The 22,353-nt window shown below is 36.3% G+C and overlaps 1 protein-coding gene across 1 annotated transcript in view; it reads left to right on the top strand.

Moving 5' to 3' along the window:
• Positions 1 to 4,779, top strand: part of LOC130607477 (diacylglycerol kinase beta-like) — a gene marked incomplete at its 5' end in the record, with an annotated part of 84,980 nt that extends 80,201 nt beyond the window's left edge. Inside the window, one exon of the mRNA XM_057424595.1 lies at positions 4,638 to 4,779. Within this exon, the coding sequence (XP_057280578.1) occupies positions 4,638 to 4,745 (108 nt within the window). The remainder of the gene's footprint in view (positions 1 to 4,637) is intronic.
• Between the last annotated feature and the right edge of the window lie 17,574 nt (positions 4,780 to 22,353).

Raw genomic sequence — 22,353 nt, forward strand, 5'->3', positions numbered from 1 at the left:
CCATTTTAGTTCGGCACTGGATCTGTAACAACCCTGAGCTTGACAGCTCTATTAATTTAAAACCTCAGTGATACCTATTAGTACAAAACATGAAAAAAATGTCATTAATCATTTATTTTAATTTTGCAGCTCTGTCATTTTCTCGGTGTGTTTAAAAATTATGATGACATCGTAATGTTTTCCAATCTACCTGTGTGAAGGGGAAACGGATCACACTACTTAGGAGAGAGACTAGAGTATATTATTAGAGCTTAATTAATACCAAACTGATTAGATTTGATTGCACTTTGCACAATAATATTGTTAAGAAATTTATATAAAAGATGTGTTGCATAAAGCTATATTTAATACAGATCTAGATCTGAAGAGATTTTGACCAAAATGCCACATAATCCAAGCCATTGCTTTTGTTTAGCACTGCCTACATTCTGTAGGTCAGATTCATACCTTGATATTCAGTACAGCTCTTGATCACCTAACAGGAGGATGAAAGTATTTGATAACTTCTCTGATACAGAGGTGTTGCATCCCTCCATTTCCTATAAGGGGAGCAACATACAGACATTTAGGCTGTGGGAAAATCCTTATACCCTCAAAACTACCAACATGCAAACCCTGCTGATAGCATGGAAAAACATGACTGTAAACTAACCAATCCAACTTGAGAAGTTCTCTTCTGTCAGTTTTTTCCCCTCTGTCCTTTAAATACAGACGTTCTTTTTTTATTTCTGTTTTCAGTTTTCTACTTTCATTTAGCGTTGTAGTAAGTACCTAGTTTTATGTCCCCGTGTTCTCTGTTAATAGTAAGTATTTAGGAGTTCTGTGAAGTCAGGAACATGAATGTAAATGGCACATATAGCAGAAAGGAGCATGAAGGCAAAATTGACTGACGTAAAAGATATATTTATCACACTAAAACTATTGATGCTCACTGCATTCATTTAGGGGATGCATTGTATTAATGTGGCTTCAAGGCATGTTTTGAAACTCTGACCTGCTCCTGAAACAAATAAATATCTGGTTTATACATTTATACATATCTTCATTATCACAAATTCAGGTTTCTGCTTCATAAAAAAAAATGCTGTCAACAAATAGGGAGCCATTACCATCTCATCTTTTAAGAATTATGCTCCTTTTTAATTGGATCTTGTGTTCCTTCCCATGAATACATCATTGGGCACACTTTCTAATACTGGAAAAGTGGTTTTGAAATTGCAAAGGCAGTATTATTGTGCCAAACCTGTTTACTAGGTATACTAGTCCTTCACATTTCTGTGAACATGAAGTCATAGGTTAAGATCTTGGCTTCCATTAGTGAATGAGGGTTTTGTTACTGGCTTCAACAGTTTGAGTTTAGCCTAAAATAGTGTGTATCAGGCTTACAACAAAAATCCACGATATCTTAGCAACTCAGGTGGCTGTTTACTTTCTCCCAAACTGGAGTTTTGTTATTTCATTTTACCTTTTTTTTTAATAAAAATTTGTGCCAAATATGCCAAATAGAAGCGTTTTTTTCACCAGCTGCACTTCCCCTAACTTATGTTTAAAATATCCTCCATATTTTCTATAAGTTATAATGTTTTTAATAAAAGTAAGTGATCTCAAAAATAATTTTTCAGAATTCCACAGTAATTTGTATTAGTATGCTTCTCAGGGTGTCATCAGTTTCTAAAAATACGTTAGGTTTAGTGATTGAGCTTTGAGGATTTTTTGTCTGAGCAATCTCTTTTTCTTGTATGTGTGTAAATCACAGATTCACCTAGGACAAAAGAAAAGCAAAAAAAAAAAAAAAAATGGTTCTTATTTAAGGCTTTTATAATTGTGCTTCTGAAAAAAAGACATGAGGTTGCTTGCTGAATGAAAGAGAAACTGAATGATAAGAATTAGTCTTTAGACATGCCATGTGCCTGCACACAGAATCTCTATATAGCTGTAAGTGATTTCTTCCTTTTTAACTAAACTAAATCTTGGTTGCTTGTAAGTAAAGATTTCTCTCCTTTTTCTTTGGTCAATTGCAGTCTCCCATACAGCACTTTTGGTGTTCAGTTCTACTTTGATCTACAACATTATTTTTCCTTCTGAGACTCTTAGTGTTCCTTCGTAGTTCAAAGTGTCTTGAGCATCACTTGTGGGCCAGACATACATCACTAACTCTGGCAATGCTGCCAGTATTAAAACAGAAGCAGAAGTGAGTGTCCAGAGCAGAAATGAAGTACCTGAGAGTCTTGAGAAAGGCAAAATTAACCCATTTCAGGCAAGGTACTGCAGTAGTCCAGAGTGTATTACAAACATACATTCTCTCTTTTTATCAACCAAATACAAGATTTATTTCTAATGTTTTACTATTATTATTATTTTTAGTAGGAACCAGTGGTTATCATTATTAACCAATGCCATGTTAATATACACTATTGTGCATAAGTAGAAAAAAATACTTTAATTTTACTCTTTATTTTTGTATTTTCATAATGTAAAATATGTTTTACACCACTGGAATTGAGCCAGTTTATAATCGTTGAAAATATGTCTTGGAGGAATGCATATGGGGCTCCATCCCCATGCATATCATGGGTTAATCATATTCAGGCATCTTAGGTGATCTCAGCTGATAGGATACAACATACTGAAGAGGTCACGGTCTCTGAAACAAGCCAAAAAAGACCTTTACAAATGATAAACATTTTCTCAATATGTAATTGCATTCACCCTTGGCAGCATTGAACAGCCCCAGTCCAACATGCAATCTGTATGGGGTGTCAGGATTACTTCACCTCTTCATATTAAAGCCATCTTTTGAGCTTTGTTCTTTTATTCACATTAAGATGAAATTACTATGATTTGCCTCTGAAAGGAAACTGAGGCCATTCCTACTGCTGCATCACGGCCAAATCTTGCAGTAAGCTGATCCCTAATGACTCTCAAAACTTCAGTCACAGCAGCTGTAGATTACTTCATATATTGATCCTCAGGATCTGGTTGATGTCATCACTGTTCCTGAGCCCCAAAATATGTCTTATGAAGCATGTAAAGTTACAAAGATTCTTGAGGTGATTTTCCAGGACTAGATCATCAGCTGTTAGAAAGTGATATCAATGGAATAATTCCAGTTTACCCCAACGACAGATTTGGCTTCCAAAGCGGTGCCTGAAGCAGAATTTCTTGTGAAAAAATATGTTGATGCCTGTCTTTGAAAGCAAGTGTTATTATCCATGTGAAATTAATCTAGGTTTCCAAAAAAACTCCGTATGCTAAATTTGATACTAATGAACAGTGTTGACAAGAAGAGGTCACGTATGAAATTTGAGACTAATGAGCTAAGGTGGCATGAAAATGAGCATTTGGAGAGTAAAGTAAAGGCTCTAATAGAGTTAAACCAACCCATTCATTCTGTTGAGATTTTTATGTTTCTGTCTCTTTATATTGTAAAGTAAATTTCCACCCCGAGAAATGTCCTGATCTATATTTTAATGAGCCTCTCCACGTGACATACATTTTTTGTTTCATTACTATTAGTGAATGACAAGTGAAGGATATTCATTTTAGCTTGAAAATGTCAGGTATGCACTTTAAGAGATATATTTTTCCAGTTTTTAATGAGGTGGTGTTTCTTTTTGAAAGAAATACCCATCTCTGATGTGGGTACTATGCAAGTGACAACTGATATTTAATAAGTGATGGTTCTTGTATTAGTCGTAGTTCACTAAAGAAAATGTCTCGGATTGCTTTTGAAAAACTCTCAGCGTCACTAGCCCAAAGGCAAGATGTGACCTTTTTATTACATAATGAGAATCATTTATTATCTTACAATGTATCTTAAAGTCACAGACAAAATGCCACTTTGATAATTGCTTTCAATTAGCTTTGAGCATAGCATACATTCATAAAATGTCTTCTCTAATTTAGACTTGAATTAGAGAAAATTGCAGACATAATCTACTTTAAGGTTGTCTCATTTAAGGTGATTCGTAGTTTTATATGAAAGAAATCAAAACGGGTGGCTTTAGAGGAGTCTTACAAAGTGTTTTAAATAGTCTTTTGAATATTTGAGTCTATTCTATTAACAATTAATTAACAAATTAGAATGCTAGTTCGTTTTTTGACCTTTTTTGTGTATTAACTTTTAACTTTTGTTCGTACTGGTTATTTTGAAATTAACTAGTGTCCTGTATTAAAAGCGAAGTACAGCTTGATTAGATGTATAAAGAAAGCATACAAAGAAATAGCTGGTATCTTAATAATGGGCAACTGCTTAGTCTGTCAGCATGTTGTATGTCCTTTCCAACTTTTAAATTCTTATTCATCTTGTAGATACATAAAATATTCAACTGCAAGCAATAAATCCCACACTCAAAAAGTTAAGATCACATGTTTTTTATTACATGTATTTTATTACATAGGTTTTTTTAATATTGATTGCATGTATAATTTAAAGTATTTGTGGAAACAGTGATTACATGTAGATTGGTTTATTGCATATGTAACATCATTCATGAAAAATACAGGTATTTTCTTTTCTTCTTTGATTAAATGAAGAAGCTTTGGAAGTCACAGATAAAAGATGATTCAGGCATCTAAGAAACTTGGAATTGAACTAGCTCAGGGGATAACTGTGCTTCTCTTCTTTCTTCCCCCAGATAAAAATTACTCACAAGAACCAAGCCCCGATGTTGATGGGACCTCCTCCAAAAACCGGTCTTTTCTCCTCTATCATCAAAAGAACAAGGAACCACAGCAAGGAATAAGCCTGCGTAGTTAAGGTTTTAGGGAAAAAACAAAAAGCAAACAAAAAAAACTAGCTTTGTTGAGCTTTGGAATATTTATGCTGGAAATCTTTCAAGTATTTTAGAATATCTTCTACTTGCGAAATCATGGATTTTGTTTCAACAGTTTCTGTATCTGAGCTAATGTAAAACTATGCTACTAGAAAAAAATATCGTCACAGTTTTGTAGGCATTTTGCATGATGAAAGCAGATGTTTACATAAAGTGATACAGCATATTTTTTGTTGCATGCATTACCATTTACTAATCTATGGGCTAATTCTGCCATGGAATTTGGGAAGAGAATGCCATGGGTAATTTGATTTTCTGTCTTTTCCATTTCAGTTTTTTCTACTACAATGATCATATGCCATAGGTTCAATAGTATTCATTGAATCAAACATGTTCACATCAATAACCAACTGGACCTGTTTCAGAGTGAAGTTTATTACAGGTCTCATTAACCTGTACTTTTAGTTTATGATTTCTTTCTACCCTGAGAATATTTTTATTTCAGCTAAGCATTAAATTCTTATATCTAATTCTGACAACTCCTATGTATGTGAGTAACTTTACCTGCTGAAAACATCTGACAACGTGTGCAGTATTCAAATGATCATGATTACTCTGGTGTAAGTTTTTCCAAGATTGGAAGTCAGTGAAAGTTTGAGCAAAAGCTGTAAGGCGGAGGAAAGCCTGCTAAGAGTGAAGATGATAATACTTGCAAAGCTAGCTATCAGTGTTGTTTGTTGAAACACTAGTTATTTTAATGAGTAAACTTCTCTGTAACATGGCAAACTTTAAATCCTTCTGCATATTGACTGATAGCATAGTGCGTATGCACACAAATAACCAAAGCTCATGCCTAATAAAGTGCATTTCCCACCAAAGATTTAGTGAAGGATGCTTCAGAGAAATGGGTTAATGCATAATTTATCAAGCTCACTGGAGTAGACTCACTTCTGAAAATTTACAGTTCTTTTGATTACATTGGCCATGTCCAGACAAATGTTGGGGTAGGAAAAAACATTAAATTAATTGCAAGTAAACGCTTTTCATTTGTTTCCTAAGTTGATAGACATAGACACGTACTCTAAATATTGAAAAATTAAACTTATATCTAATTTTGTTTCACTATTATTTATAAATTTGTCATCCATGATTTACTTATCCCCTAAATTAACTTCTTAAGGAAAGGAGAAACTGTTTTCTATTACCCTTTTGTAGTCTGTTGTCTGAAATCAAAACATTTCTTGTTGTAAATTTTAAGGAGGCAGTTGCTCAGGTTTTTACTTTGTTAGCCCTCAGAGAGACTTCCTAACAGCTTAGAAATCATAATACAGGGATTTGTCCGAGGTTTGCACAGCACTGTCTAATGTTGAAGGGAAGTCCAGGAATGGCAACTTTTTTCAGTGTTGCATATAAACAGTCTCAATGAAAACTTTTTGTGCAGTCTTAACACTGTTCTTTGTTCAGAATGAGCTGCTTCTCAGCTCTGCATGTCTTAATTTCTCAGAGATTTCATCAAAAAAAACAAGGAAAAAAGAAAACCTTGCTTGAAATGCATGATTTCCCATTTTTATCTAGACTTTAAAATGTTAATGATTTGTTAAATCTATTTTTCTATTGATTCATTCATCCAGTAAAAAAACAGTACTTGATCATTCTGTAGTTCACAGTACTGTGCATGTATTTAAATAAAGTTACTATCATCTGTTCCTCAGTACAAGTATTCAACAGAGTCCTAATTTATATAATGGACACTGAAATGAAAGTCAGTATATAGTTGGTAAAGATTGTCTTTGAAATATACAGTCTGTGTTCTGTAACCATTAGAAGGTAAATACCAATTAATGTTATGTTCAGCATTAGGTAGAAAAATACGAGGCCAATTATTTGGTAAAATTAAGATCTTGTAATTCCCCATTCTTCGGTCCAGTGGGGATGACAAGTACAGTTACCATAGAGGTAAACCAATATTTTTCCTGTGCATTGCAAACACACACACACACATAGAAGCATTTGGTGCACTTCTTAACTGCAAACATACATATGTATAGAGCAAAAGATATTTGAAAAAAAAAAACAAACAAAAAAAGTACTTGCTGACATTATACTACATAAAGTGTATATTTGTTTTATGAAATTATGGTTACAGGTGTTAAATATTTTCATGTAATGGCATAGGATTTTCTACCAATGCTCTAAACTTTTTGTGGCAAAAAATGTGTTTAACAATAATTATAATGTGCTCTCTATGATTATCTCTTGACCACTGTAACTCTGAAAGCAAATAAAATTACACATGAGCTATTATTTAATAATATATGTAATTTTAACTGTGCTAGTCTGTGATAGGAAATAGTTCACAACAGTTTTTCATACAAAGAAGGATAGATGGGTTCATCTAATCGCAATTGTATACAGGTATGACTAGACATGTAATAGGTAAAGCAGATCTGTTGGTTAGTATGTATCAAGTTCTCACTGTAGCAAAAATATAATGGAGCAGCTATTTTACTGCATTGGTTCTTATAGCAGTGGCAGTCTGTCTTCCTATTAATCCTGTTTGGTTTGGGGTTTTTTTAGCATGGCCTTTAATAAATTAAAGCCACGATTAGATTAAAAGTGTTGATGATGAAAATAAAATCTTAGAATACATAAGATATAGTATGAAAAGAAAATGTTTGATTTAATGAAAGAACTTCAGAGGGGGTTCCGTTTTTCACTTCAGTATTAACATGATGAAATTATACGTTGGTGTATGAAGTGAAACAAAGAACGTGTCTTCATACAGTTGAAACTGATGCGCTGTTCTTACATTGACTGGAGTGGTAGCTGTAAACCTTCCACTGTTTACAACAAAGCATTCTTTAAGGCCTCATTAATGATGTTTACAATATAAAAGGAAATGTAGGAATTATATCTGACACTAGATTTGCAAATTTTTCATATCCCTACTCGAGTGTTGCAGCTGGGCAATGTGCTGAGGAAAGAACATGACGTCTCAGGAAGAAACCTTAAGTTCTGAAATTGGTCAGCATCACTCTGACTTTGCATGAGTTCCTGTTAAAAGGAGGTAGAAGCAGAATTTCTGGCAGAGACAAATACAGAATTACTGTTTCCAGTACTTGCAAGATATTTGTATGCATGTCATCATGATTATTTAAAGCTAGGGGGTTAGACCTCGTGATTTAGGCTTACTGGTGTGTTGTACGTGTATGTGCATGCTAGATCAGATAATGTGCTGATATTCTAGGACTTTGATGAGCTAGGAAGCACTTGATTTGTGAAGCAGAAGTAGACATTCTATAACATTTCCTCACTCTTATTAACTCTGTAGTATTGCATGTGAATCACAACAATGATTAGCTAATATCCAAAACTATTTAAGGCAAATAAAGTCAGACTTCAACGTGTTTCAAAATATCAGTTTAAGAAGTCAAAGAATGCGTGGGTTAGATATTATTATTGGAAGAAAGGGAAAAAAATACTTTTTTTTTTTTTTTTAATGTCTGGGTTAATATTTGTTAGCCAAGACTGTAGCTTTTCAATGATTATTAGTGATTTAGGGTGCTGACACTGTTCTGTTACTTGGTGCCTTCAACCCCAGCTGTCTGGAGCTTATAGTTCTGTGGTGAATCATAGTGAGACCAAGACATTCTGGGAAGCAGTCATCACTTCAGAAAAGTGTCATCCCTCATCTCTCTTGAAGAGTGAGTAGGGGAAATGGCTACAAAACTGGGGGAGTGGGAACCCCCCAAAAAAAACCACCACAACAAACAGGAAGAATTATCCAGACAAGGAATCAGGAGAATATCAGAGAATTCTGCTAAGAAATGGCAAAGCAAGTGCTCACTGGTGTTTGCAAGGGGTGAGTCACTCCAAGGCAGCCCACAGAAATGGCAGTGAGGGGCCTGGGAAGCCAGATGAAGCCAATAAGGGCTAAAGAGCAGTGATGTGCCAAGAAAGTTAATTACATTGACCTAGAGTTCCCTTCTGTTTAGGGCAGAAGGATTTGGGTAGTGTTTCTTTCCTTCATGGGGAGAGAAGATTATCTGAGAGGAGTTTGGCCCAAGAAGAATAACTGAGCCCTTCTGTAGAGGGAGAAGGACTTTTGAGCAAAGGAGAAATGAAAGATGGTTAAAGGAAGGTAAAGGACTTGCTGGGGTTTTGTTTATTTCTGAGTGTTTTCATGCCCTCAAAAAAGAACAAAAGATATTTGCCATTGCTATTAAGTAGCCGTTTGCCAAACTGCTAAGCAGTTAGCACAAAAATAAATAAATAAATTTAGAAAGCTGAGGTGGGCTTGAGAATCATCGCTCAATGTTTTATGCAAGAGCGGTGAAGAACGTGTTGGCCTCCTGTCAGATAATTGCTGCTTGTCTCTAGCTCCTTCAGGTCTGAAAGCATTTTGTTTTCTCTCCTCTGTCCATAAGGAAGGAAACTTCTTGTGGTCCTGTTGAGGTGAGTAAAAGCCTTACCATAGCCCTTGCTGGAAAATAAATAAAACATGGGTGAGATCTGGAAGCTGAATCTGTTAATGAGACATAAATTAATAGGCTAAAATCAGTGGCATGCAAGGGTCTGAGGGCGTGCTATGCAGCAGTGAGTGATGGCACACACTCTCCTTAGGTCTGTCAAGATTTGCTGGTGTCTGCCTAATCTGAGTTTGTGCCACAGAAAGCCTCCTGGCTCTTACACCCCATTTATGCTCAGACTATGGATTTTCAGTTGATTTTAAAATAAGGAGATTTGACCTTTCCTATTCTGGTTTGTGTGTGTGGCATAGATGTGGATGGAGCTTTCCCATTATTGGATTCTTTTAATTTTACAAAAATAGCTGAAGCAAAGAAACTTCTCTATGGCCATTGACTTCCATTATGTGAAACAGCCCAACAGTTTGAAGCTATGAATAGGCAACAATAGGTTCTAGGCAACTAGAATCTGGGCATGGTGGTATTTCAGAGGCTGCTTTTTTTCCTTTGTGATTCATGATTCAGAGAGTTTCCCTGAGAAGCACCTCAGGGCTCTCTTTAAATATGACTCATACAAAGAGTAAGTGATAATCATCAGCCTTTGTTATTTATAGAAAAGTGGTAGCTGTGTTGATGGTAAAGTAGCAGTTTCATAGTGAGGTGTCCATTTCTAATAAACAGCGAAATTATTTGCTGGGTCTAACTGAGCAAGAAGCAAAGGTTTTTAATTTTGGGGTCATTTTGAGTCCAAGACTGATAATGACTAAAAATACTTAGCTGCCGATCAGCCTATTTGAAATAAACTTGTATGGCTGGGCTTTTTTTATGGTCAAATTTACATGCTGTGAAGGAACATAGCAATTCGCATTAACAAGTAGTTTTCCTGGACAGAGAAGTGAACACGTCTTACTCTTTTGGTGAAACTCATATTTATGGGCCATGCTCTGCCTGCCAATAAGAAAATACTTAAGTAAAAAAAAAAATAAGCACATAATAGCAATTCTTCTTGCAGCTATTTGCACTTGCAGAAAGAGTGGTGTTTGTGTATCTCTCAGTAAGGCAATTGGACTTTGCAAAATGAGCATCAGCACTGCAATTTTTGCCCAGCCCTGAAGTCGGCTGTTGCAAAAGATGTGGTAGGGGGCTTTGAGTGTGATGGTTTGTTGTTTTGTTAGGATTTTTAGTAAATATGAGTTCCAAATCTCTCTTATTATCCCAGAATTGTAAGGACTGGAACTTTGATTCACACATGTATGTGTATGGTGTACACATAAGTAAGCAAGCAAATGCAGGAATGTCTGTTCCATTTGAGCTGAACCTTACTTCCATTCATTTAAATTCAGTCCTATTATTGAAGGGAAAAACACTTGTTAATTTTGGGTAGTGTGGGGGGCAAAATGGGTGTTTTGGGTTTTTCTGCTGAGTAATATGACCTTGTTACAACAACATACACATGTAGATTAAGGAATTTTCACCCCGTCTCGTTGCTCTTTCCTGTGGCTATATTCTGAACAAAGATTACTTTTTTCTTTTTTTTTTTTTTAACAGCCTGATCTCTCTCTGAGTGGCTCAATATAATTAGTTTACAAGTTTTGACAGATTTGGTCCAAATGGCTATTCTGTAAAATCAAGCCTTGCTTTGGGATGCGAATTGAGGCTTTTATATTTTGTCATTATTGCTTGTAAAAAATTCCTTATCCTCTGTTCCATCAAACTGTACAGAATTGAGGAGGGGAACCTACTTTCCCTGATTGATCTGTTTTTTTTCACTGGATTCCCATTTTGAAGCAAAATCAGATTTACTTTTTTAAATGTCAAAATATTTTGTGTTTGAACGACTAAATGTAAGTTTGGGTTTGGGTTTTTTTTTTCATTCATGTAGTAAACAACTAAGATTGTAGTAATAACTGACTATTTAAAAAGCAAAAAGTAAATAATACGATAATCTTTTTTTTTTTCAATATGAACATAATTCTTATTTCCTTAGGCAAATTTTAAAATTCTCAGCATTTGTTCAAGGTCCTGAAATAACACTTTCAACCTTTGTACTGCTGCAATTGTCACCAGACTAAAAGCCTGCACATCAAATTCTAGTCTTCTGCATTTTTATTATTCCAATAGCTACATAACTTCAAGGAGCTGATTTTTGATTTATAGGTCCTCCTGTTTCAGATGAATTTATCTCTACAGGTGTATCTTGTTGCTGAAGAAAAACAGAGATAACAAAATAATGTTAAACAAAAAAAATATTTCACATAGCTTGAAAGTTTACCAAATATCTTGATAATTCTCTCAAAATACAGTAGTGGACTCTGGTTTTCACTAGAAGTAGGCTGGGCAGACAGCTAAAGAAAGGTAATCCCATTATTAAGTTATCTTAATTATTGTAAAATAAGTGAATAACAGAATAATATATACTGTAAAATAAATTATTGATAAGGCAGATATAATGCTTGTAACTGTTCATCCTAAGGTGCTGAAAACACTGCTACTCAGTTGACAATAATTGTTCAGTCATATTGATAAGGCATTTGTGCATCACTAATTCACAAAGTCCTGTGGTCCTTAATGTGTGTCTTAATTTTTGGGGTGAATTATCAGCTAATGCTTTGTGATAGCTAATCTGTGAACACTTTTCACCTCACAGTTACCCAGCACATGTATGCTGTCTGAAGTTTTGCTATTCCTCTTTTGGTTGCTGTGCGTTTATCCCTAAGTAATGACAGAATGCCTAACCCAATTGATATAATGTTAAAATCCTTGCTGTGGCAGTCATCAGTCTTATTTTTATGATTGTGGTACAAGAGGTGAGTGGACTCACATGAGGTTAATGGGGCTTTAAGAAAATGTTATGTTCCTTTGGTGCAAGATAAGGTCCTCTGCTTCCGATGGGAATCCTGTCACTTTATCAGATATAACGGCTTTCTCTGTCAAAGAGTTAAGATACTAGTCTGTGTGAAATGATTTATAGTTTTTCATTGGCTTGTGTGCTGAATCTTGGACAAAAAATAAATCTTATGGCAGATGCCAATTGTTCCCTGTTGGTCTGTGTGCAGAAATATGTACTACCATGACAGCTAGTCAAAGCCTTCAAATATAACCTGAACAGCTGTGCTGACAACAGAGAGCAGAACACAAATCTTGGGGTCAGACTTACACAGGCAGAAGTAGAAACAAACTGTCAGAAGTTCAGAAAAGGGTTAAACTTCCTTTACTCATTTCTAGAGTGATGTCTGTCTAAAAATGTAAAAGCAGGTAATAAATATATCGCTAACTGATCACATCTACACAATGTGCTCTTTTTTTTCTCTCTGATATAGCACAAGTAGTAGCTTTTCCTGCACAAAACACAGCGCAAGAGAATAGCATATAAAAGCAGATTTTAATAAGTGCAATAAAATCATGTTTTAAGGAATCCGAGATGCCTTCTGGTCCAACGCCACAGGGCAGCAAAAAAGATTTGCTGGAAAAATCACATAATGCTATTTCCATCTCTTCTCAGTAAAAGTTTGCCAAAGTGGGGAGTTCTGGCCAAATTACAACCTCATTTTTTCTTTTAACTTGCTTATAAATGAATTTGGAGAGTTGCTATGATATGAACCTCATCAGAATATGCAGCCACAATGCTGTAAGGGAGGATTGAGAATATTTTTCCGGATCTGGTTCTCCTTACATACAGGACCTCTTCTGTATGTAGAACAGCCTACTACTAGAAGCAGCCTACTTTCAAGGTGCAGAAACACAGAGGTAGTCGCTATTTCTTTCATTGCTTGGCTCCTTTAAGGTGTTAAAACTTTTTATCACAGCTGTGCAATGGCTACTGTGACTATTTTTGGCAAGAATAATAAACATTGATGTATGACTTGTACAGGGGGTTAGAAATGGCAGCATATAGCATAGGCAGTTTGTGTCATACCACTTCTGCTACACCAGTGTAGATCCCCTTGAGAACATTTGAAGTCCTAATGTAGAATTGTGCTACTAAGTCATACCTTTGGAGCCTCATTGAAATATAGCCTTGTTTGAGACAATGTTAAAGTGAAGTAGCGATGTGGAAGTAAAATCCCAACTTGAGTGGGTCACTGGTTTGTCATTGCAGTTACAGAGCCCCAGTTTTATCCCTGCTATCTTGCAGTAGGCCTCAGAACATCATTCCTGCCTCAAGGAAAATGTCTGCAAAGAAGTCCAAGAAAGAGATTGAGAGGTCTTGTGAATTTATAAATCTGTAAAAGCCCATTGAATGCTTGCACCTGCAAAGTTGCCTCACATTATTGGCCTGGAAATCGGGTCACCAGGTCTCTGCAGCCAAGTACTCCTGTTGTCTTCTTTCTCGCTCTTCTCCTGTGTCTTAGCAATCTTGTATTTCTTTCTCCAAAAGCCTTAGCTTCAACATGCATGTAACGTGTGTTTTCACTTATGCAGCCCTGTTGGTTGCTGGTCACACATTATGCTGAGAAATACAAAAGTGAAATTTCTCAGATTAAGGAAGAAATCAAAGACTTCAACTTTCTGGCAAACACTCACTGCTATGACCAGTGTAACAAGACCTGCTCAGTTAAGGACCTGTCCTTGAGTGCCACTCTGAATCTCAAAAGCAGGAGAAGGTTGAAGTTTACACATAGTGTTTTGTTTTGCATTTGCCAATTCACATGTAAATTTTGTGGATTCTATCTGCAAATGTCTTTCTGGCTATCCAGAGCCTTAAAAATCTACCCTTAGTGCTTTGAATCACCCTGCTGGCATAATGTAACACTAAACTCGAGTATGAACAAATAGGTGCTTTGAACCGAGCTTTTAGGACTTCTGTGTTCAACAGAATATTGACTTGGTATCAAATTCTGTACTGTTGCCTTAAGAGGCCCCAACACAGTGCTGCAAACCATGTCTGTGTACAGAATAACACAACCCAATCTTAACTATTTCCGCCTAGAGTAGCTGTTGCTGTTGGATTTCTTGTCTTTGATGCTTAAAACCTCAGTGACGCAGTAGTGAGTCAGGCCTTTGCCAGTGCTTAAATACCCAGCGCTAGGTGCTATATAAAAACTTTTTGTTTTTTTAACAAGAGGCATGTATGCAAACCCTGGTTAGCATGTCATACGTCAGAGGTATGCAAATTGTGTACAAAGTGTACACAGTCAATCTCTTGTATTTACATACAGCTTTTTGTTTGCAGTATCATTTAATGTCTGTGTACTCTGACTACTGTTTTGTCATTTCTGGCAGTCATTGTGCACCTTCAAGCTTATGCTCTCCTAGGGTATAAAGCCTATCTCATAGCTCATTTGTTTCAGTGTTACTAGATTGTTAATCAACAGTTAGCATAAAGCAACATAGTAAAACACCAAAATATGATTTGTGGCAATTCTTTTCTCCCAACCTATAATCTGAGGAAGAGCAGTGGTTACTTCTCATGAGACCAAAATTCCTAAAAACTACTAGTCTTATCTATTAGAAAAATCTTGCATGTAAAATTATGAAAATTTTAAATGAACGCCTTGCTTTAAAACAGTGGTAAATTAGTTCTGAGAATGCATATTTAAAGTAACCATCTTAGTTGTCATGTGGTCATACTGAATGTTTAGAAGGTATAAGACCTTATTTCTTTGCCTTCCATTACTGCTTACTTTCATTCAGAGCTTGGAGGCCAAATGTGACTACTTGAGGTCACAAAGAGAGATTCATGGCTTAAAGTGCCTCCCTATAGCCAAGTAGTGGCGGAGCAGAGCATATACTAGTCTAAAACATCTTTCTGTATGTTTTATCTGCTGGTTTTCCTTCTGTCACTGTCTCCTTTCCATTCCTCCCATGAGAAACAGCATTTTTAAGGCTCACTCCATAACTTTAGTGTGTGAAGTCTGCAAGACTGAAGAAGTATATATTATTAAAAATAGAGAAATAACAAAACACAGATTTTGTCATAACTTCCAGTAAGCCACCTCAGTTTTTTTGCCCCCACCTGTTATTTCCCATTGGTGTTCTCCCAGGCTGGATGTTCAGGGATAAAAGAGAGAAAGTAAGATTACTTGGAGTCAGGGGAAATTAATGTGTTATTTGCAACAGAGCTGAAGTGCACTGAGTTGTATAGAGGGTAGCTTTAATTAAAACCTTTATTTCAGAAATAAGTAGGTTGAAGTCCACATGAAAGAAAAGAGGGGAAAAATGTTGCAGTGTCTCATATTTTTCTGTTTCACAAGCTGCCTGCAAGCTGAAGGCACTCTCTGTGCCAGGCTGAGCCTGGTGCATTGCAGGCTCTGCAGCCTGGTGAAGGGAACACTGGGTGGCTACAGCCTCCTAACTGGCTACCTACTTCACTTACTTCATAGCCTGGGTTTCTGCTACCTTCTCAGCCTGCTTTATGAAGGAAGCACAATCTTAAATCTACACAGTACTGATTACTCCATCCACCTCTCTAATGTGTTCTCCTGCCCTGACACTTTTAATAAAATCTTAGGAAAAGTATTTATGGATAGTTTAAGGATTACTCTTGGTATTTTGTGCCACCTTGGACAAAGACTTTCAGGGTGTTTTGCGTCACATGCACCTGCAGTCCTCGCTTCTTTACATTTTCCTGTATAGCTAATTCTTCTCCTCTTAGACCCTCTTAACACAGGAACTAAAAAATCAGAGAAGAATGTCTTGTACAGTATTTCTTGACCATGGTTTTTGGGCAAGGAAGTGGACCTATTTCACCTTCTACTCAATATCTGGTCAGGTAGTATGTACAGAGGAAGCCAAGTAACCAAGAGGTTACATATTTTACTTCTCCCAAGATTCTCAAGATATCTTTTTTTATTTGTTGCCAACTGCTCCCTGAATGAAAGTAGAGAGGAAATGTCACTATTGCTGCCCTATGCATTTCCTTTACAGAAATTACAGCATTAGGATTGGAATCTCATTCGTTGTAACGTAAGTCCACAGCAGTCGACTAGTTTGTCTTAAATTTTACATGAGATTAGAATCTGATCTGGAGTTTTCCTTAAATAAAGCAAAAGCAGAATAAAGAATTGGCCTGAAAGGTATTTCAGACTGTGTCTAGTTGTCTGGATTGAGTCTACCAGCATTGATACATTTTCCAGACTTGAGAAGAAATTCCGGGTTCTGCTAGTTGCATTGGCAATTGTGTTCTTACTGCCTAGTGTGGTCCTTCCTTTCAGCAGTAGCATGAGTTGCAGAGTCTGGCTCCCATCCCCAAGGGAACCTACCTGTTTTAGAAGAAAGCTTTTGTTCACCAAACCTGTCTTTCTTGAGAAGCAGTGTTTGTTCAACTCCATAGAGAATTATTTGTCAGTTATGTCAGAAACGCTATAATAAAGTGAAACAGTGTTAAATACATGACTTGTAGGGATTTTTTTTAATAAGAAAACTAGCTAGTTCTTACAAAAGGGTTTTCATCCTCTATGCTGGAGAAAAGAAGAGCCAAATGAAATTCCTGGTATTAGACTCATTAAAATAAACTTAAGCAAACTTTTTCTTATTTTTTTCTCTCCCTAATTACATTAAAATTATCAAATTGTTTGCCTTTGACTCTATATAATGAGCATTTGGAAGACGTCTCAAATTCACCTTGAAATTGCGTAGCTGTTACTCAGGCAAAGCTCCTGTGAGGTGATGTTTTGATCTCACCACTACTAGTAGTATTCAATTTAGAGGAACTTCTTGTTGATGTATAGAGGGTGCAAGCTTATTTAAAGTTGTTAAAGGAAGAGATTCAAAAGCTTGACTGAAGACTTGAAATTTGACTTACTATAGTCTTACAGAAAGGACATTATCAAGACTCTTTAATGAACAGAACAAAAAGCTACAGCCTGCAAAACCCACAAGAGATGATTGACCTTGCCAAGCACCTACTTCATCATAGGCAGTTAGGACTTAGGACCTAACCTGGGATGTGTGGCTTTGGTTGTTCTTTCACTCCCTGTGAGCAGCTGTTCGTTTACTGCCATGCAGATAATGTATTGCATTTCACAGCACAACAAGTTTAATCAGGACATGTCATCATTAATTTGTACTGATATGCACTGATGGACAGGATTTTCCAGGAGCATGACTAGCTGTTTATCAAACAATCGTCAATTCTGGAGAAGAAACGTTGCAATCCCCCTGTTGTTTTACAGCATCTGCTTTATCATCTGCTCGCAGATCACCTTCTCCCTCCCTCCCCCCCTTCACTGGGTTTCCCTTTGTAGCTGTCACTTGCAGACAGCTTCATTTATTTCTGCTGCTTTCTAATTCCTTTAGGGGAGATGTCTAAAATACATGATCTATTGAAACATGTTGTGGAACTGAAATGGTTAACAATGGCAAGACAAGACTAAATGCCACAATCTGCTTTTGATTTCTGATGTTTTCCTGTTATTTACAAAGTGTGTCTGTGACTATCATAAATAATTTACAGTTCAAAGTGAATACTTCTAAGTGCTAGAGAGCCAAATTCACATTTATTTCATTTGCTAATGTTTCCACAATATAACACAAAGCATGAAAACCCCTTCTTACTGCTCTATAGTTCAACAAAAGAGCTATTAGATAGCACAGAAACTCAAAAGGACTCTTACAGCAGCAGGTTAAGGAAAGGTGTTAGTTATTCAGTCTTGTAGTCCCTACTATGGTAAAATTCTAACTCCAAGCACAGAGGATTTTACCTGCCTAAGGACACCAGGGTTAACCTTTTAACATGCAAAACTTGTTATCCTGCAAGTGTGCTGTTTTATTGCTGTGGGGAATAACAATGGGAATAACTCTCAAAGCTAACCCTAGAGAATAATGATTTCATTTTAGTTGGGCATACTGTGAATTGCTTGTAACAGGCAGAAGTAGCACATGTGATTTCCAAAATGAAATCATAATTGCAAATACTTGGAGAAAAAACAATGCCACAGAAATAAAGTTTTGTCACTGATTGATATGCCGTTAGGCACATCGACTATAAACCCTTTCTGTTCTTGTTACTATCACATACTGTAAGACAAATTAAGGGATCTTCTAGCAGTGACTAGTTGAAAACTTCCACTGATTTACCTATGGCATAAAGACATATATTTTAATGCTTAGTTCTTTTTGAAGTTAACATCCCAAAGGTTACTGGCATAAGGGGAGGCAGAAGAAAATAAAAGCCATTAATCTAAAGGGCAAAAAGCAAACTCATAAATTAAAAAAGCTTATTCTTCAAAAAATTGAACTTAATTTCTGTATATTTATTATATAATTATATCAATTATATCTCATCTCAAGATAAGTGACCTTATTGGAAGATCTGCTAAAGGAGATCAAACCCCACCCCTAATTTTTTGCTAAAAAGATAAATGCAATTTCTGTCCCATGAACACAGACCAAACAGACCACTCAAAAGGCCATCACATTCTAGCTGAAATAAGATATGAACTGTCTCTGTAAATGATACCTAATATTTGAAATTATATATGATTTTGATACTATATTATCAAATATTAACAAAAATAATCAAATAACTGCAAAATTTTTTTAAAGAGAGGGAAGATGTTAAGGATCTCTCTATATTCAGTTTATTCTAACAAAAGAGTCTTGGCATTGCTTGCACTGACTTATAAAAAACTTGATCAATCAGGTGTGTTTATTATCTGTCATTATTTATACACTTTTTTCATTCTGAATGGTCAACATTTACTTTGCCCACCAAAGCTGATATAAAGGATTGCTACATTCACTGTTAAAATTAGTCTCCAATGTTTAACATTGCCTTAACAATTTGGCACTGTAGTGTAAAGGGGGAAGGGGAAAACAATCAATGCCCAGAAGGAATTTTAGGGAAATAGATACTAACTCATCAGGTCGACATTTCAGCACTGGGGGACAGGTTCTTAGCTGAGGTAAATAGAAGCATTTGCCTCAGAGTCAGTGGAGTTGATTTATTGCCAGCTGAAAGACTAGCGTTAGACCGACAATGTCCTTTCACAGGGGCTGGGACATGTACTATTCTTGGTGAATACAAATGGGGTGGGCCTTTTAAACAGGCCTGAGTGGAGGTTTTGTATGTCTGTGATTTGGCAAGTGGTCTGTTTTCTGAAGTCTGAAACGATTTGCAAATTTGGAGAAAGGATTCAGCTAGAGGAGGGGAGGGGGAAAGAAAGAGACAAGATTTTTTTGGTAAATGAAGCTGCAAGGACAGCGTGCCTGTGAAACCCTTCTTTCAAGTGGGATGGAGCTAAGGGCACGCCCATGGCCAGAGTCAGCCTCAAACACTGTCTGCCTGACAGGACTTGTGCCCTGATGCTCTACTTTCTACAAGAGCACCCTATCTTGAGGCCTGATGTACTGGGATGGAAGGTACCCTTTCCTTTCAAAGCTGCGCTTTAAATATACTTCAGAGCAAGCCTAGAGTGTGTGGTTTTTAGGAATGAATTAGTAAATAGATAGTTTGTTTCACTGGGAGAAATGCCTCAGGGCAAGGAGTTGGATTTCTGTCTAAATTGTTGGGTTTCACTGAAGTTACAGCTGAAGAAACAAGGAACTTATTAATTGGTGGCAGGTTAAGAAGGTGTTTTATACCAAGCCCTCAACCTCACCTCCAGGCCCTCTATTCACTCCAAGATGGTCAAGCAAGAGTGCACAGGGCGCAGGAGACAAGCAATATGACTACGAAACATTAGATACTTCGGTTGCAAGTGCTCAGCCTTAAAATATCCTAGTGCATGAGATTCTTAAGTAGTATATTTGATGTAGATATCGATAAATTCTACATTTTCTCAGGTGTCATTGTCCTTCATAATACCTTTCTTTAATAACAAGTTGCAGTGTGTGAAGCTGGGAAGTATTGTTTCTGAAACATGACGTTTCTTCAACTTTTTAAGCGAGTAGTTTTTTATCAGCACTTACAAGAGACTTGAAGGTTATTGAATCTGGTCGTTACTTCGAATTCAGATGACAGCATTTAGCAAAAGAATACTATTTTATGAAATATATAGTCATATATATGCATATTTATGAACTGAAAACTTCTATAACTGTAGTAGTTGTAAGTTCAAATGCAACAACTAAGAGGTGGAATTTTGATGAATAGAAATGTGAGACTGGTCTTTAAATCCAATTTTTCCTTCCTTTAATATAATATGTATAGAAATTGTCTTCATAAGTAAGGATGCAAAGCATTCCTCTCCACCCCCCCGAAAAAAAAGAAAAAAAAGGTGGTGTTGTAAAAGGCCAGAAATCCTTGAGCTGTATATTCATAATCTGAAATACAGTTAGAACTTCGGGCAGCTTTAATGATAATGTTAATTCTCCCCCTGCCCCCATCTCTGCTAACACTCATATCCACTATTTCTTCTGGATTTGGTTTTGCAGTTGCATCCCACTCAATATGAAGGCGTGTGAGAGAGAAAAATCAGCCTGCTAGCATACTATATTGGACCCAATTTCTTACTCATCTCATGGCACTAAGACTTCTTTTATCTACAAGAAAGCCAACTGATAGAGCAAATGACAGATGAAGCAGTCACTTGCTACAGTTTGGCTACAGAATTTGGGATACTTCTTTCCTCATTGTGAAATGCTCTTTGGTACTGGAAAAAAGAAAAAAATCCCAAACCAACCCAACAGCAACAACAAGAAGCTTGAAAAAACAGTCACATTTTCAAAGGCACCCAAATGAGCTGGCATACAAAGGAATTTGAGATTTGGACTATTGCATGAGAGTGATGGTACACATATTTTTCCTTGATTCACAAATTGTTGAAAACCAACAGTAACTGACTTAAAGGAAAAGAGCAGAGTGTCCTTAGTTTCTGAGAAGCTTGAGTTACTCTTATTAACTGATGGGAGTTTTGTCTAGGTCACTATCATGCTGAATTCCATGCTTACTCAGATTGGGACTTGCTTTAACCATTAAAATCTATGGATTTCAATACTTAAAACTTTACTGTCTGGGATGTAGGTTAAACCACAGTTTCCCTGTGGTCGGAATGCTCTGAGTTTGTAGGAGGATTTAAATTTTCTGAATGTTGTGAATTCTCTAGTAATTCTCTAGTTCTCGCCAAAAGGACCTATATGTAACTGATGCAAGACTCCAGGTTATGTTTCACAAAACAAACTGAGACCAAGATGTTGGTTCTGTCTTGAAGGAACCAAAATATTTTTCATACACAAGTTCACAGCAGAATAACTGAATTTTAAAGAAACCAATAAAAGGCAGTTTCATAGTCCTGTGTTTATGTTCCTCTTACCTATTCTGTTACTCAGAGCTTTCACTTAGTGGTTGCTGAACATCTAGAAAAACCTAAGTGATGTCTTTGAGTAACAAAAAGATAGTTATTCAGTTACATTGCAAAGACCAGCAGGAGTCTAAGGACAGGAGTTGACTCTGCAAATCCTAACAAGTGTAAGATTCACTTTTGAGCCTCTAAATATATAGATTTCATAGATGATATATCTAGTGGATACTTAAACTCTGGAAAAATTCTGCCCTGACAGGACAGAATCCTTGTCACTTATCTGCACTGAGTGGAAAATTCTATTTCTTTCGAGCAAACTCCCCTTTGTTGGGATTGTCTTTTCACTTAAATACTTCAAATATTAAATATTTCCTCAGTTTGCAAAAATTAATGCAAACTGATTGCTATCTATGGAGATGGTAGCTTGGTAAATGATTTTAAAACAGCATTTAAATATGTGAATGCTTTCATTGAAGACAATGAGTCTATCAATCATCATTCTCAAAGTTCAGTATGTTTTTAGGTATTTTGCTGTAACGGGGTTCTTCCTTTTAGATAAATTTCATGACCTAAATTTTTGTAAGTAATTAGAAGGTACTCAGCTACTACAGACAAAAATAGCAATAATTCTTTCTTCCCCTTCTGTAGAGGAAATAGCTCAATTAGCTATTTTTATTTGCTTGCTTGTTTGCATGAGAGAGCAGTTGCCATCCATGCGGAAGTTAGATCCATCCAAGACACTGAGTCTAGCAAACTTCATCATCATCAAATGATACCTCTCTATCAATGTCTCAAGGCATATTTTTATGTCTAGCTACTTACGGATTGGTGAATTGTTGCTCAGGTTAATTTTGTCTCTGGTTTTACAGATTTAAAGTGCTCCCTTGAGGGCTTTGTTTGGAAAGACATTTACTTGTATTTCAACCAAGA

The sequence above is a fragment of the Pezoporus wallicus genome, unplaced genomic scaffold, assembly GCF_028554395.1.
Source record: "Pezoporus wallicus isolate ANWC-B61680 ecotype Strahan unplaced genomic scaffold, APGP_CSIRO_Pwel_v1 contig_5007, whole genome shotgun sequence".
Lineage (NCBI taxonomy): Eukaryota > Metazoa > Chordata > Aves > Psittaciformes > Psittacidae > Pezoporus > Pezoporus wallicus.